This window comes from Mobula birostris, chromosome 2 (genome assembly GCF_030028105.1).
Source record: "Mobula birostris isolate sMobBir1 chromosome 2, sMobBir1.hap1, whole genome shotgun sequence".
In the NCBI taxonomy this organism is placed as follows: Eukaryota; Metazoa; Chordata; class Chondrichthyes; order Myliobatiformes; family Myliobatidae; genus Mobula; species Mobula birostris.
The window spans coordinates 173,334,617-173,348,634 of NC_092371.1; the positions used below are offsets into that span (position 1 = coordinate 173,334,617).

General features: G+C 41.4%; 1 protein-coding gene across 4 annotated transcripts in view; it reads right to left on the reverse strand.

The window, feature by feature from the left end:
- The window catches only part of fbxo9 (F-box protein 9), a 121,610-nt gene that overhangs the window by 12,989 nt on the left and 94,603 nt on the right, over nucleotides 1-14,018 (reverse strand). For all 4 annotated transcript variants that reach the window (XM_072251117.1, XM_072251116.1, XM_072251115.1 and 1 more), the window contains exons 10-11: nucleotides 6,221-6,316; nucleotides 9-102 (exon numbers count right to left, since the gene is read on the reverse strand). In XM_072251117.1, coding sequence (XP_072107218.1) covers nucleotides 9-102; nucleotides 6,221-6,316 — 190 coding nt within the window. The remainder of the gene's footprint in view (nucleotides 1-8; nucleotides 103-6,220; nucleotides 6,317-14,018) is intronic.

Here is a 14,018-nt window from a genome sequence, read left to right on the forward strand (position 1 = left end):
ATACCTACCTCCTCCTTCTTCTTTGCTAGAACAGCAAATACTTTGGTTTGATTATCTGTTTCTTGTGACAGACGAAAGTGACCAAATAGGACAGCATCGATTCTATGAGACAAAATGAAATCCTCTGAGCGATTTCAGCAATGAGTTCCAAGACGTCAATGCCACAAGCTATTTCCAGATAAATTAAAGATACATTTGGCTTTAAATGAAATTGTTCTTTTTTAAAAGAAATTAAAAATTCTAATTATCATTTTATACCAGGTCCACATTGAAATTTCATCTTCAGACTTACAAAAGTAACATCCAAGATGCTTAAACAGCAAAAAGCAAATCAGAAAATTTGCTCCTCCTCCTTGATGGTAGCAATGAGAAGATTGCACGTCCTGGGTGATGGGGGTTTTGAATGATGGTTGCCGCATTTATGAAGCATCGCCTTTTGAAGATATCTTTGATGCTGGGGAGGCTAGTGTCCATGAAGGAGCTGGCTGAGTTTTCAACTTTCTGCAGCTTTTTCCAATACTCTGCTGTGGCCCCTCCGTACCACATAGTGATGCAACAGGTAGAATGCTCTCCATGGTACACCTGTAGAAATTTGTGAGTGTCTTTGCTATCATACAAAGTCTCCTCAAACTCCGAATAAAACACAGCCACTGTCATGCCTTCTTTGTAACTGCACCAATATATTGAGCCCAGGATAGGTCTTCAGAGATACTGACACCCAGGAACTTGAAACTCTTCACCTCTTCCACTGCTAATCCCTTGATGAGAACTGGCATGGGTTCCCTCGGCTTCTCATCTGAAGTTCTGTCAACAATAGCTGCGTCATCGGCAAATTTATAGATGATGTTTGCGCTGTGCCTAGCCATACAGTCGTGTGTGTAGACAGAGTAGAGCACAGGGGTAAGCACGCATCCCTGAGATGTACCAGTGTTTATTGTCAGCGAGGAGATGTTATTTCTGCACTGACTGTGGTCTCCTGATTTGTTTTCCTTTGTGAAAGGAAAACAAATTTCACATCAGATTAATAGTTTGGCATGGCTTAGATGGGCTAAAGGTCCTGTTTCTGTGCTGTAGTGCTCTGTGACTTTATGACCTACGATTTCTACACAATTGACAGTTAAATGGATTTTACACACTCTCAAAGGTCCAAGCACCACACTTAACAAGGGATACTGAGGATAGGTCACAATTGGAATTGGTTTATTCTTGTCACATGTACCGAGAAACAGTCATTTGATCATAGTTGATTTATTACCCTTCTCAGCTCCATTCTCCTGCTTTTGATGGTATTACTAATCAAGAACACATCAACCTCTGCTTTAAATGCACCCAATGACTTTGCCTCCCAATTACGTGTGGCAATGAATTCCACAGAATAATCACCCTCTGGTTGAAAAAATTCCTCTTCATCTCTGTTCTAAAGGGAAGTCCTTCTATTGTAAGGCTGTAACCCTCTGGTCCTAGACCATCCCACTATAGGAAACATCCTGCAGCAGTATGCAAGTCAACCTTTTCACTGCATCTTGGTACGTGACAACAATAAACCAATCCAAATTCCAATTCATTGTCTGGTTGTCAGCAAATTATAGTTGAAAGTAGATACACTTGCACCATTCAAAACATCAATATCACTACATTCCTTCCACCACTCCCATGAGAATTTAGGTCTGTCTGCCTCAATACACCCTGCCATTGTTCCATAAATTGTTGCTGTCATTGTACTGGAGACCTTGCAGAATACACCTTAAGAGAGAAGGAAGGAGAATGGGATTGGGGAGGATAACAAATCAACCATAATTGAATGACGGAGACTTAATGGGCTAAATGCCCTAATTTTGGTCCTATATCCCATGGTCTTGTGATTTCCCTGGTAGAACAGGTAGAAATTCTCACTTTAGTGCCAAAGAACAGAAAAAAAGGCCATTTGGCCTTCTTGCTTTCTATCCCACTGTTATAAAACCATTGAACAACCAGTGAGAATGATAATATAGATTCTTGACCTCAAGATTAATTATCATTCAACCATACACAGGAACTCCAGCTAAATTAAAACAGTGTTTCTCCAGGGCCAAGGTGCAAAACACAGAAGGTACAGCCTTACACACCATGTATAATTACAACAGCACATACAGTCACAAAAAGTAATATTGGCACAAGTCCCTGAGTGGCATGGCCTGAAGATTGATGGTGCATGGGTTGCTGTCCTGGAGCCATGTTTCTGCAAGAACAAGTATGCAACAGTTCCTCATCTCGCACTGGTTCAGCAGACGAAGGCAAATCAGCTGGTCTCATGCTGGGTTAGCTACAGACAATCCAGCTTGTCTCCCCAGGAGCGAACACTGGAGAGCAGCAGTGACGGGAAGGGCCAGAACCAACTTAGTTCCAACGCTGCACCTCTGTTTTCTCCCACAATGCCTCCAGCACCTCATCCCGAGTGCCTATAACAGGCAATGCCATAGTATGAGGGTCTGGCCCGCACAACCGAGGGCACCTAGCTCCCATGCTGTGGGTCTAGCCAATGAACCAGACTTGCAGTAGTTTATATTTACCAATGTCCAACAGGTCTTGCAATCGTAAGAAAAGCATTTAAGACACACATTTGCACCATTTGTTAGATCCGGGGAAGCTGCTGTGACCAAGTGCACTGCCATCTGCCTGCAATACACTTTCTCTGTAACTGTCATAATTTATTCTGCATTCTGTTACTGTTTTCCCTTTTACTATCTCGATGCATTGAAGTGATGGAAGAATCTGTGTCCATGGAATGCATGGAAAACAAAACTTTTCACTGTAACATTGTTACAGTTTTTCCTTCATACTAACTCGATGGACTGATGTGATGAATTTATCTACATGGAGGATCTCCACAACAACTTGTTCAGTGTTCCTCGAACCTATGACAATAATAAACCAAATAACCAATTTCATGGTTGATCTTCTACCTCAGTGTCACTTTCCTATGCTTCTTCCAAATTCTGATTCTGATGTCTAAAATGATGGCACTCCTGGCTAATCGTCACTATTATAGTGCCAGCAGTTGAAGTTCAATTCTGCTTCTGTCTGCAAAGGGTTTGTACATTCTCCCCATGACCTTATAGGTTTCTTCCAGGTGCTCCAATTTCCTCCCACATTCCAAAGACGAACAGGCTAGTAATAGTAAGTTGTGGGCACGCTATGTTGGTGCTGGAAGCATGACGACACTTGCAGGCTGCCCTAGCACATTCTTCGACTGTGTTGGCTGCTGATGCGAACCACGCATTTCACTGATGTTTCAATATAAATGTGACAAATTAAGGTAATCTTTTAACTTCATAAAAAAACTGAACTTTATGCTCTGATTTTACTGGTGAGAGCCTTGTGGATGCAATCACCATTCCCAAAACCATTCTCTGATAAAGGGTTTTGACCCATAAATCAATAACTCCTTCCAAAAGACCATAAGACATAGGAGTACAATAAGACCGTTCAGCTCATTGAGCATGCTTTACCATTCTATCGTGGCTGATTTATTATCCTTTTCAATCCAATTCTTTTTTCTCCCTCTAACCTTTGATACCCTGACTAGTTAAGAACTGAGCAACCAAATTCCTCAATATCTCTGTTCTAAATGGACATCCCTCTAATCTGAGCCTGTGCTCTCTGGCCCTAGACTTCCCCACTAAAGAAAATATCCTCTCCATGTCTGCACTGTCCAGACCTCTCAATAGGTTTCAACGAGATCCCCCCCCCCCCCCCATTCTTCTAAATTCCAGCAAGTACAAGCCCAGAGATATCAAATGCTCTTCATAAATTAACCTTTTCATTCTTGTGAACCTCCTCTGGACCCTCTCTGATGCCAGCACATTTTTTTTTTATATGGGATCCAAAATTGCTGAGTTCCCCCAGCATTTTGTGTGTGTTGCTCAGATTTCCAGCATCTGCAGATTATCTCATTTTTGATCAATGTCTTATAAAGTTTCAGCATTTATACCCTTATATTCAAGTCCTCATGAAAAGAATGCCAACATTGCATTTGGCTTCCTTACCACTGACTCAATCTGCAAGTTAACCTTTAGGGAATCCTTCTTGTACCTTTGATTTCTGAAATTTCTCCCTGTTTAGAAAATAGTCTACATCTTTATTCCTTCTACCAAAGTGCATGACCATACATGTCCTGACACTGTAATCCATCTGCCACTTTGCCTATTCTCACAATCTAAGTCCTTCTGCAGACTTCCTGCTTCTTTAACACTACCTGCCTCCCCACTTACCTTCATATTGTCTGCAAACTTGGCCATAAAGTTATCAGTTCTATCATCGACATCGCTGAAAAGAAGCAGTCCCAACATCAACCCCTGTGGATCACGGCTAGTTACTGGCAGCCAACCAGAAAAGGCCCCCTTTTAGTATCTTCCTGTAATACCAGGAGCTCTAATCTTGTTAAGCAGCCTCATATGTGGCATCTTGTCAACCCCTTCCTGAAAATCCATGTATACAACATCCACTGACTCTCCTTTGCCAGATGCTGTTCCACCCACCGAGTTCCTCAGTTAGATTGCTGCTCCAGATTCCAGAATCTACAGTCTCTCGTGTCTCCCTGAAACATGTTTATGAACAAATTTCCTTTCTGTTGTCATGTCTTTGATTGCCTATCTTTGCCTCCAATTACTACCTCCTTCTTCCTTCACTTTCAATCTTTTTTTAATTGATTTCTTCCTTCATCAGTCAGGGCATTGAGTACAGAAATTGGGATGTGATGTTGCAGTTATACAAGACTGCATTTGAAGGGCTGTGTTGAGTTTTGTTGCCTTGGTATCTATTTTCATGGAAATATACCATTAAGCTGGAAAGATTGGTGAAGATATTTACAAGTACGTTGTTGAGACTCAAAGGGCTGAGTTATGGAGAGATGTTGAGCAGGTTGGGACTTTCCTCAATGGAGTATAGGAGATCCTGTAGAAGTATATGGGGTGCATAGAAAGGGTGAATTTGCAGTCTTCTCCCCAGGGTTGGGGAATCAAAAACAACAAGGCATAGTCTTAGGGTGAGAGGGGAAAGACAAACTTCTACACCCTGAGTAGTCAATATATGGAATGAGCTGCTTGAGGGAGTGGTTCAGACAGAATATTAACAACAGTAAAATGTACCTGGACAGATACATTGACAAGATTAGCTTGGAAATTTTGGATCAGTTGTGCTGAAGTGTCTGTTCCTTGCTGTATGATTCTGCGACTCCATCTCATCTCGATCAGTCCTGATGAAGGGTCTCAGTCTGAAACGCTGGCTAATTATTCCTCTTCATAGATGCTGCCTGACCTGCTGAGTTCTCCAACATTTTGTGTGTGTTACTCTGGATTTCCAGCATCAGCAGAGTATTTTCATTTATCATCTTGAACATCCCTCTTTGCACACCCCACCTTTGTCGCCAGAGTTTAGAAACTCCCAAGTCTCCTCTCAATCACCTTCTTATCTTGCTTGAGTTGCTTGTTAAAAGTCAAAGTCAAGTTTATTGCCATATGCCCAGGTGCAATGAAAAACTTACTTGCAGCATCACAGACACAAACCTTCAGATACGTAACATTCACAAGAAACACAAATTAAACATAATTGTACACAATTTCTACAAGAAAGAACACAATTAGGACAAAAAGCAAAGTCCACTGAAATACAAAGTGGTCACAGCGCTCTTCTACTGAGGTAATGATTAGGATTGTGATGGTTGGTTCAAGAACCAAATGGTTGAAGGGAAGTAGCTGTGCTTGAACCTGACTGTGTGGGACCGCAGGCTCCTGCCCAATGGTAGCAGTGGGAAGGTAGCATGGCCCAGATGGTGAGGTTCTTCAATGACAGATGCTGCCTTCTTGTAGCAGCACCTCCTGTAGATACTACTGATAATAGTCAAGGATATACCCCTGATGTACTGGACTGAATCTAGTACTCTCTGTAGCTTCTTATATTGCTGTGCATTTTAGTTGCTGTATCAGACTGTTGCGCAACCACTCAGGACACCTTCAACACTACATCTATAAAAGTTTATTAAGGGTGCTTAGTGACATGTTGAACCTCTTCAATCCTTTAAAGTGGAAACTACCTGCAAAACGTGTAATGCAAAAGAAAATTGAGCAACTCATCATCAAATTAACACTGCAATAAGATTGTTGTTTTTACTGAACAACACACTGCAAGTACTAAAATTTCTTTAAAGCATATGGCATTGTGGACAACACCTTGCAATCATTACCTTGGAGTCCTACAGCATAAGCGGGGTACAATGGACTGGGGATCTTCTGGTGTGGTCAGCATTATCACCTGCCCTCCTGGGAAGAATCGCAGATACCTTGTTGTAGAAAGGGTTATGCATAATGGTCAATAATTGCAAATCTTGTATTTAAAACAGATATAAAATTGTAAACTGAAAAGGCAGTATTCATAATAGTAAGGTATATAACTGAATTATAATTGAAGAATTTTCCACTCTGTATGCTTATTTGGTTATCTTTGGTTGTTCATGGACTGTCATCACTCCCAACAGGGAAGAGGCTAAGTAACATCCACGCCAGGACCACCACACTCAAAAACAGATACTTTCATCCAGCAGTAAGGCATCAACATCTTCACCAACTAAATCACCCCCCCAACCCCCAACAACACTACTTTATTATTTCCTGCCGATCACCTTATGTATAGAAACTGCTGAGCTTTGCATCATTTTATGAACATAAAATCAATGTATACAAGTTACCTTTTGTACTTATATCTATTGTGTTTTTTTTATTATTGTGTTCTTTATCTTACTGCTTTTTTTTGTGCGGCATCACATCCCGAGTAACAATTAATTCATTCTCTTTTACACTTGTGTACTGGAAATGATTTTAAACAATCTTGAAATTGAAACAAATCTAGTCAATTCTGGAGTGGTGTCAAAAAAAAAAAATCAACTGACATGAATGACACATTCCTATGCTATACTGTTCCATGTTCTATGTTCTGGTCAAAACTGAGGTTAAAGCTCAAGAATGAATGAAAACAAAGATTCAATAGAAAGGTCCACAAAAATCATCAAGATAATTGTTCAGATAATTGCTGAAAAAGATGTCTTCAAACTAGTTCTGGACAAGTTTGGCAGTTTGAAACACGATGAACTATTCAACTAAAAATTTTTAACTTCAAAGTTTACTTAATCATAGCATCACACAAGGAAAAGCAAAAATAGAGAAAGTCACGGCAGCCTAGTTATTCAGCAAGTAGTGCAGCTGTCTGACAGCCCCAGCAACTGGACTTGATCCATGTCCAAGCTCCGATGTTGCCTGTGTGGAGTTTGTATGTTCCTTCTGTTACCATGGACCAAAGGTCCATGAGCCAGTCCTCAGAGGATCAGAGGTGGAGAAGATCAGCAACTTCAAATTCCTCAGTGTGAGCATTTCTGAGGACCTGTCCCGGGCCCAGGACAGTTATGAAGAAAGCACAGGAGCACCTCTACTTCTTTAGGAGTTTTGCGAAGATTCATCTTAAAATTTTGATGAACTTCTACACGTGCGGTGGACAGTATACAGTGGCATGCAAAAGTTTGGGCATCTCTGGTCAAAATTTCTGTTACTGTGAATAGCTAAGCGAGTAAAAGATGACCTGATTTTCAAAAGGCATAAAGTTAAAGATGACACATTTATTTATTATTTTAAGATTACTTTTTTATTTCCATCTTTTACAGTTTCAAAATAACAAAAAAGGAAAAAGGTCCGAAGCAAAAGTTTGGGCACCCTGCATGGCAGTAACATCCCCTTTGGCAAATATCACAGCTTATAAACACTTCCTGTAGCCAGCTAAGAGTCTTTCAATTCTTGTTTGGGGGATTTTCACCCTTTCTTCCTTGCAAAAGGCTTATAGTTCTGTGAGATTCTTGGGCCATCTTGCATGCACTGCTCTTTTGATGTCTATCCACAGACTCTCGATGATGTTTAGGTCGGGGGACTGTGAGAGCCATGGCAAAACCTTCAGCTTGCGCCTCTTGAGGTAGTCCATCGTGGATTTTGAGGTGTGTTTAGGATCATTATCCTGTTGTAGAAGCCATCCTGTTTTCACCTTCGGCTTCTTCACAGACAGTGTGATGTTTGCTTCCAGAATTTGCTGGTATTTAATTGAATTCATTCTTCCCTCTACCAGAGAGATGTTCCGTGTCACTGGCTGCAACACAAGCTCAAAGCATGATCGATCCACCCCCATGCTTAACAGTTGGAGAGATGTTCTTTTCATGAAATTCTGCACCCTTTTTTCTTCAAACATACCTTTGCTCATTGTGGCCAAAAAGTTCTATTTTAACTTTATCAGTCCACAGGACTTGTTTCCCAAATGCATCAGGTTTGTTTAGATGTTCCTTTGCAAACTTCTGACGCTGAATTTTGTGGTGAGGACGCAGGAAAAGTTTTCTTCTGATGACTCTTCCATGAAGGTTATATTTGTGCAGGTGTAGCTGCACAGTAGAACAGTGCACCACCACTCCAGGGTCTGCTAAATCTTCCTGAAGGTCTTTTGCAGTCAAACGGGGGTTTTGATTTGCCTTTCTTGCAATCCTACGAGCAGTTCTCTCGGAAAGTTTTCTTGATCTTCGAGACCTCAACTTGACCTCCACCATTCCTGTTAACTGCCATTTCTTAATTACATTACGAACTGAGGAAACGGCTACCTGAAAACGCTTTGCTATCTTATAGCCTTCTCCTGCTCTGTGGGCATCATTTATTTTATTTTTCAGAGTGCTCGGCAGCTGCTGAGAGGAGCCCATGGCTGCTGATTGTTGGGACAAGGTTTGAAGAGTCAGGGTATTTATAAAGCTTTGAAATTTGCATCACCTGGCCTTTCCTAACGATGACTGTGAACAAGCCATAGCCCTAACAAGCTAATTAAGGTCTGAGACCTTGGTAAAAGTTATCTGAGAGCTCAAATCTCTTGGGGTGCCCAAACTTTTGCATGGTGCTCCCTTCCTTTTTTCACTCTAAAATTCTACAAAACAAAAATAATACACTAATCTTGCTTAAAATGCTGAAAAGAATGTTCTATCTTTAACTTTATGACTTTTGGAGATCAATTCATCGTCTACAAAAATTAGCCTATACGGCCCAGTTCATTCTGGGTAAAGCCCTCTCCAGCATTCAGCATGTCTACACGAAGCCTTGTCGTATGAAAGACCCTCACCACTAGGTCATACTCTCTTCTTGCTGCTGCCATGAGAAAAAAGTACATGAACCTCTGGACTCACGCCACCAGGTTCACGAACAGTATTACCACCTCAACCATCAGGCTCCAGAGCCAAAGAAGTCAACTTCACTCGCCCATCACAGATATGTTCCCACAACTGATGGATTCACTTTCAAGACTCTTCATCTATTGTTCTCAACATTTATTGCTTATTTATTATTTTTATTTTTGTATTTGCACAGATTGTTGTCTTTTGCACTTTGGTTGAGTGCCCAAGTTGAAGTGGTCTTTCAATGATTTTGTTACAGTTGTTATTCTATTATGGATTTATTGATTATGCTCCAAAGAAAATGAATTTCAGGGTTGTATATGGTGACACACATGTACTTTGATAACAAAATTATTTTGACTTTGAGATGTATCCATTTACTTGTGCTAATAATTTCCTGATGAAGCAATGTGGTCTGAAACACTAACTGTTTAATCCCCTCCATAGATGCTGCCCTGTCCTGCTGTGTTCCTCTAGGATTTTGTGTGATGCACAAAATTGCCAGCATCTGTCAACAGGGGACCATTGTAGACCTCTTTGACTTTTAATTGATCTAATTCAGTTAATTTAAAATACTACAATGGATAACCAAGAATTGTACTGAGTGACTACAGGTGCTATGATCTGGAGGAACAATTTGCTGGAGAAGTTCAACTCATCCAGGCAGGACAGGAATTGGTGACATTTCAGGTTGAAACTCTGTGCCAGGATTGAGAGTGGAGGGAGGAAATGACCAGTAATAAAGAGGGGGAGTGGTAATGCTGGAGTCAAAGTGATTGGTAGACTGAGGAAGGGTGTAAGATGAAAGGCAAGTCGTGCCAGATAGGGCAGAAACACAGGGGTAGAGTTGGGAGACAGTGGCAGGTGGAGTCAAAGAGGTAGATGGAGTTAGGTGGGAGGGAGGGGAAAGAAAAGATGGGAGACAGCTAATGAAGGGAGTTAAGCAGGAGTGCTAAGGGCTATCAGTGCTGGAATCTGATAAAGGAGGTGAGAGCAGGAGCTATTAAGGAAGAGGTGTAGAGCAACTGGAACCAGACAAGATAACTGAAACGGTGGGGAGGACACATGGGGGAACCAGGGATGTATGAAGCACGTGACTGACACCAGGAAGGGGAGAGGGCTAAAGACAGGTGAAAGGGATAGGGGCGTTGAGGGAAATGGGACAGAAGTGTGATCACGAGAAATATTGAAGGGGAGGGGTGTAGTGAGAGGTAGGGTGGAATAACTATTCACTTTGTCCATTCATGTAAAATTGGAAAACTCATTGTCTATGCCATTTGGCTGAGACTACCCAGCCAGAATATGAGGTGTTGTTCCTCCAGTTAGCATTGACTTCATTCTGGCAGAAGGCTGAAAGTGGACAGGGTGGCGTGGGAACAGGTAAGGGGAGTGAAATAGGAGTTCAGGATGGTCATTCCAGATTGAATACAAGTGCTCTGTGAAACAGTCGCCCAGTCTGAGCTTCACAGGTCCAGAGGCTACACATAATGGTATATGTGTGTGTTTATCAAGGATGCATCTCACCCTAACTATTGACTTTTTACTCTCCTCCCATCCGGTAGGCACTACAGGAGCCTCCATTCCCACACCAGCAGGCACAGAAAGAGCTTCTTCCCTGAGGCTGTGACCCTGCTAAACCTCACATCAGAGCATTAAGCAGTATTGCACCCATATCGTACTGTCTCAGTACTTCTATATTTGTGTGCTGCAGCACTTACTTTTTATTCGCAATTATTTTGTAAATAACACTATTCTTTGCATTTCTGGTCAGGTGCTAACTGCATTTCATTGGCTTTGTATTTGTACTCGGCACAATGACAATAAAGTTGAATCTAATCTAATTCATTTCTTTTATACAAATTTTGCCTGAGAATACACAAATGTGTATTCCTATCACAACCAGCATTCCTGTAGGTGGGGGCTGACAAGCAGGTAAGATTCTTTCTGAGGGAGCAGGTGGCCAAGATGAACAAGTTAAGATCTATAAGACCATAAGATATAGGAGCGGAATTAGCCATTTGGCCCATTGAGTCTGCTTCGCCATTTCATCATGGTTGATCCAATTTTCCTCTCAGCCGCAGTCCCCTACCTTCTCCCTGTATCGCTTCATGCCTTAACCAATCAAGAATCAACCAACCTCTGCCTTAAATATACGTCAAGACATGGCCTGAACAGCTATCCGTGGCAACGAATTACACTGATTCACCACCCTGGTTAAAGAAACTTCTCATGTCTGTTCCAAAAGGACGCTGCTCTTTTCTGTGTCCTATTATCCTAGATTCTCCCACCAAAGGAAGCATCCTCTCCGCATCTACTCTATCAAGACTTTTCACCATTCAATAGGTTTCAGTTAGGTCACCCCTCATTCTTCTGAATTCTAGTGAATCCAGGCCCAGAGCCATCAAAAACGCTTCAAATGGCAAGCCGTTCAATCCTGCAATCATTTTCATAAGCCTTCTTTGAATCCGCTCCAGTTTCAGCACATCCTTTCTAAGACAGCAGCTCAAAACTGCTCACAATATCCCAAGTGAGGCCTCACCAGTGCTTTATAAAGTCTCAACATTACATCCTTGCATATATATTCTAGTCTTCTTCAAATGAATGCTAACATCACATTTGCCTTCCTTACCACAGACACAACCTTTAAGGAATCTTGCACAAGGACTCCCAAGTCCCATTGTGCCTCAGATTTTTGAATTTTCTCTCCATTTAGAAAATAGTCTACCCTTTTATTTCTTCTACCAAAGTGTGTGACTATACACTTAACATCATTGTATTCTATCTGCCACTTCTTTGTCCATTCTCCTAATCAGTCTAAGTCCTTCTGTAGCCCTTCTACTTCCTGAAAACTACCTGCCCCTTCACCTGTCTTCATTTCATCTGCAAACTTTGCAACTAAGCCATCAATTCCATTATTTAAGTCACTGACATATAATGTAAAAAGCAGTCCCAACACAGATCCTTGTGGAACACCGCTAGTCACAGGCAGCCAGCCAGAAAAGGCTCTCTTTAATCCCACTCTTTGCCTTCTACCAACCAGCCACAGCCTTATCTATGCTAGCATCTTTCCTGTAATACGATGGGCTTTTAACTTGTTAAGGAGCCTCCTGCATGGCATCTTGTTAAAGGCCTTCTGAAAAATCAAGGTACACAACATCAATCAATTCTCCTTTGTCTATCCTGCTTGCTATTTCTTCAAAGAATTCCAACAATTTGTCAGGCAAGATTTTCCCTCGAGAAACCAATGCTGACTGCAACCTATTTAATATGCCTCCAAGTACCCTGAAACCATGTCCTTAACAATCAATTCCAACACCTTCCCAACCACTGAGGTCAAGTGAACTGGCCTATAATTTCCTTTCTTCTGCCTCCCTCCCTTCTTGAAGAGTGGAGTGACATTTGTAATTTCCCAGTCTACCAGAACCATTTCAGAATCGAGTGATTCTTGAAAGATCATCACTAATCTCTTCAGCCACCTCTTTCGGAACTGGGTTGTACATCATCTAGTGCTCCCTAGTAATGGCAACTTCACCCATTTTTGACCCCTGATATGCTGGAACTTCCATCATACTGCTAGTGTCTTCCATAGTGAAGACAGGCACAAAATACTTATTCAGCTCATCCGGCATTTCCTAGTCCCCCATTAATAACTATCCAGCACTTTTCCAGTGGTGCGATATCCACACTCACTTCTCTTTTACACTCTATGTACCTGAAGAAACTTTTGGTATCCTCTTTTGATTGGCTAGCTTACTTTCATATTCCATCTTTTCCTTTTTAATAACTTTTGTAGTTGCCTTCTGTTGGTTTTTAAAAGCTTCCCAATCCTCTAACTTCCCACAATTTTTTGCTCTATTATATACCCTCTCTTTGGTTTTTATGTTGGCTTTGACTCCTCTTGTTAGCCATGGTTGTATTGCCATGCCTTTAGAATACTTCTTCCTTTTTGGGATGTACATGCCCTGTGCCTTCTAAATTGCTTCCAGAAATTTCAGCCATTGCTGCTCTGCTGGCAACCCCACCAGTGTTCTTTTCCAATTAATTCTGGCTCCCTTCTCTCTCATGTCTCCGTAATTTCCTTTACTCTGTTGTAATACTGATACATCTGACTTAAAGCTTCTCATTCTTAATTCAGGGTGAATTTGATCATATTATGATCACTTTCCCCTACGGGTTCTTTTACCTTAAGCTCTCCTGCTCATTGCACAACACCCAATCCAGAATAGCTGGTCCCCCAGTGGGCTCAACCACCAGCTGCTCTAAAAAGTCATCTAGTAGGCACTCTAGAAATTGTCTCTCTTGGGATCCAGCACCAACCTGAATTCCCAATCTATTTGCATAATGAAATTCCCCATGACTATTGTATAACATTATCCTTTTGGCATGCATTTTCTACCTCCCGTTGTAATTTGTAGCACACATCCTCATTTCTGTTTGGTGGTTTGTATACAACTCACATCATGGTCCTTTTACCTTTGTAGTTCCTCAGCTCTAGCCACAACAATTCAACAGCTTCTGACCCTAGGTCACCTCTTTCTAATGATATGATTTCATTTTTTTTTTACCAATGGACCACACAGTCCCCTCTGCCTACCGGCCTGTCCTTTTGATACAATGTGTGTCTTTGGACATTAAGCTCCAAGCCATAATCTTTCAGCCACGATTCAGTGATGCCTACAACATCGTACATGCCAATCTATAACTGTGCTATAAATTGAACTACCTTATTGCATAAACTGCACACATTCAAATATAACACTTTCAGTCCTGTTTGATTCTGTCTATCTTTTATACTGCAACT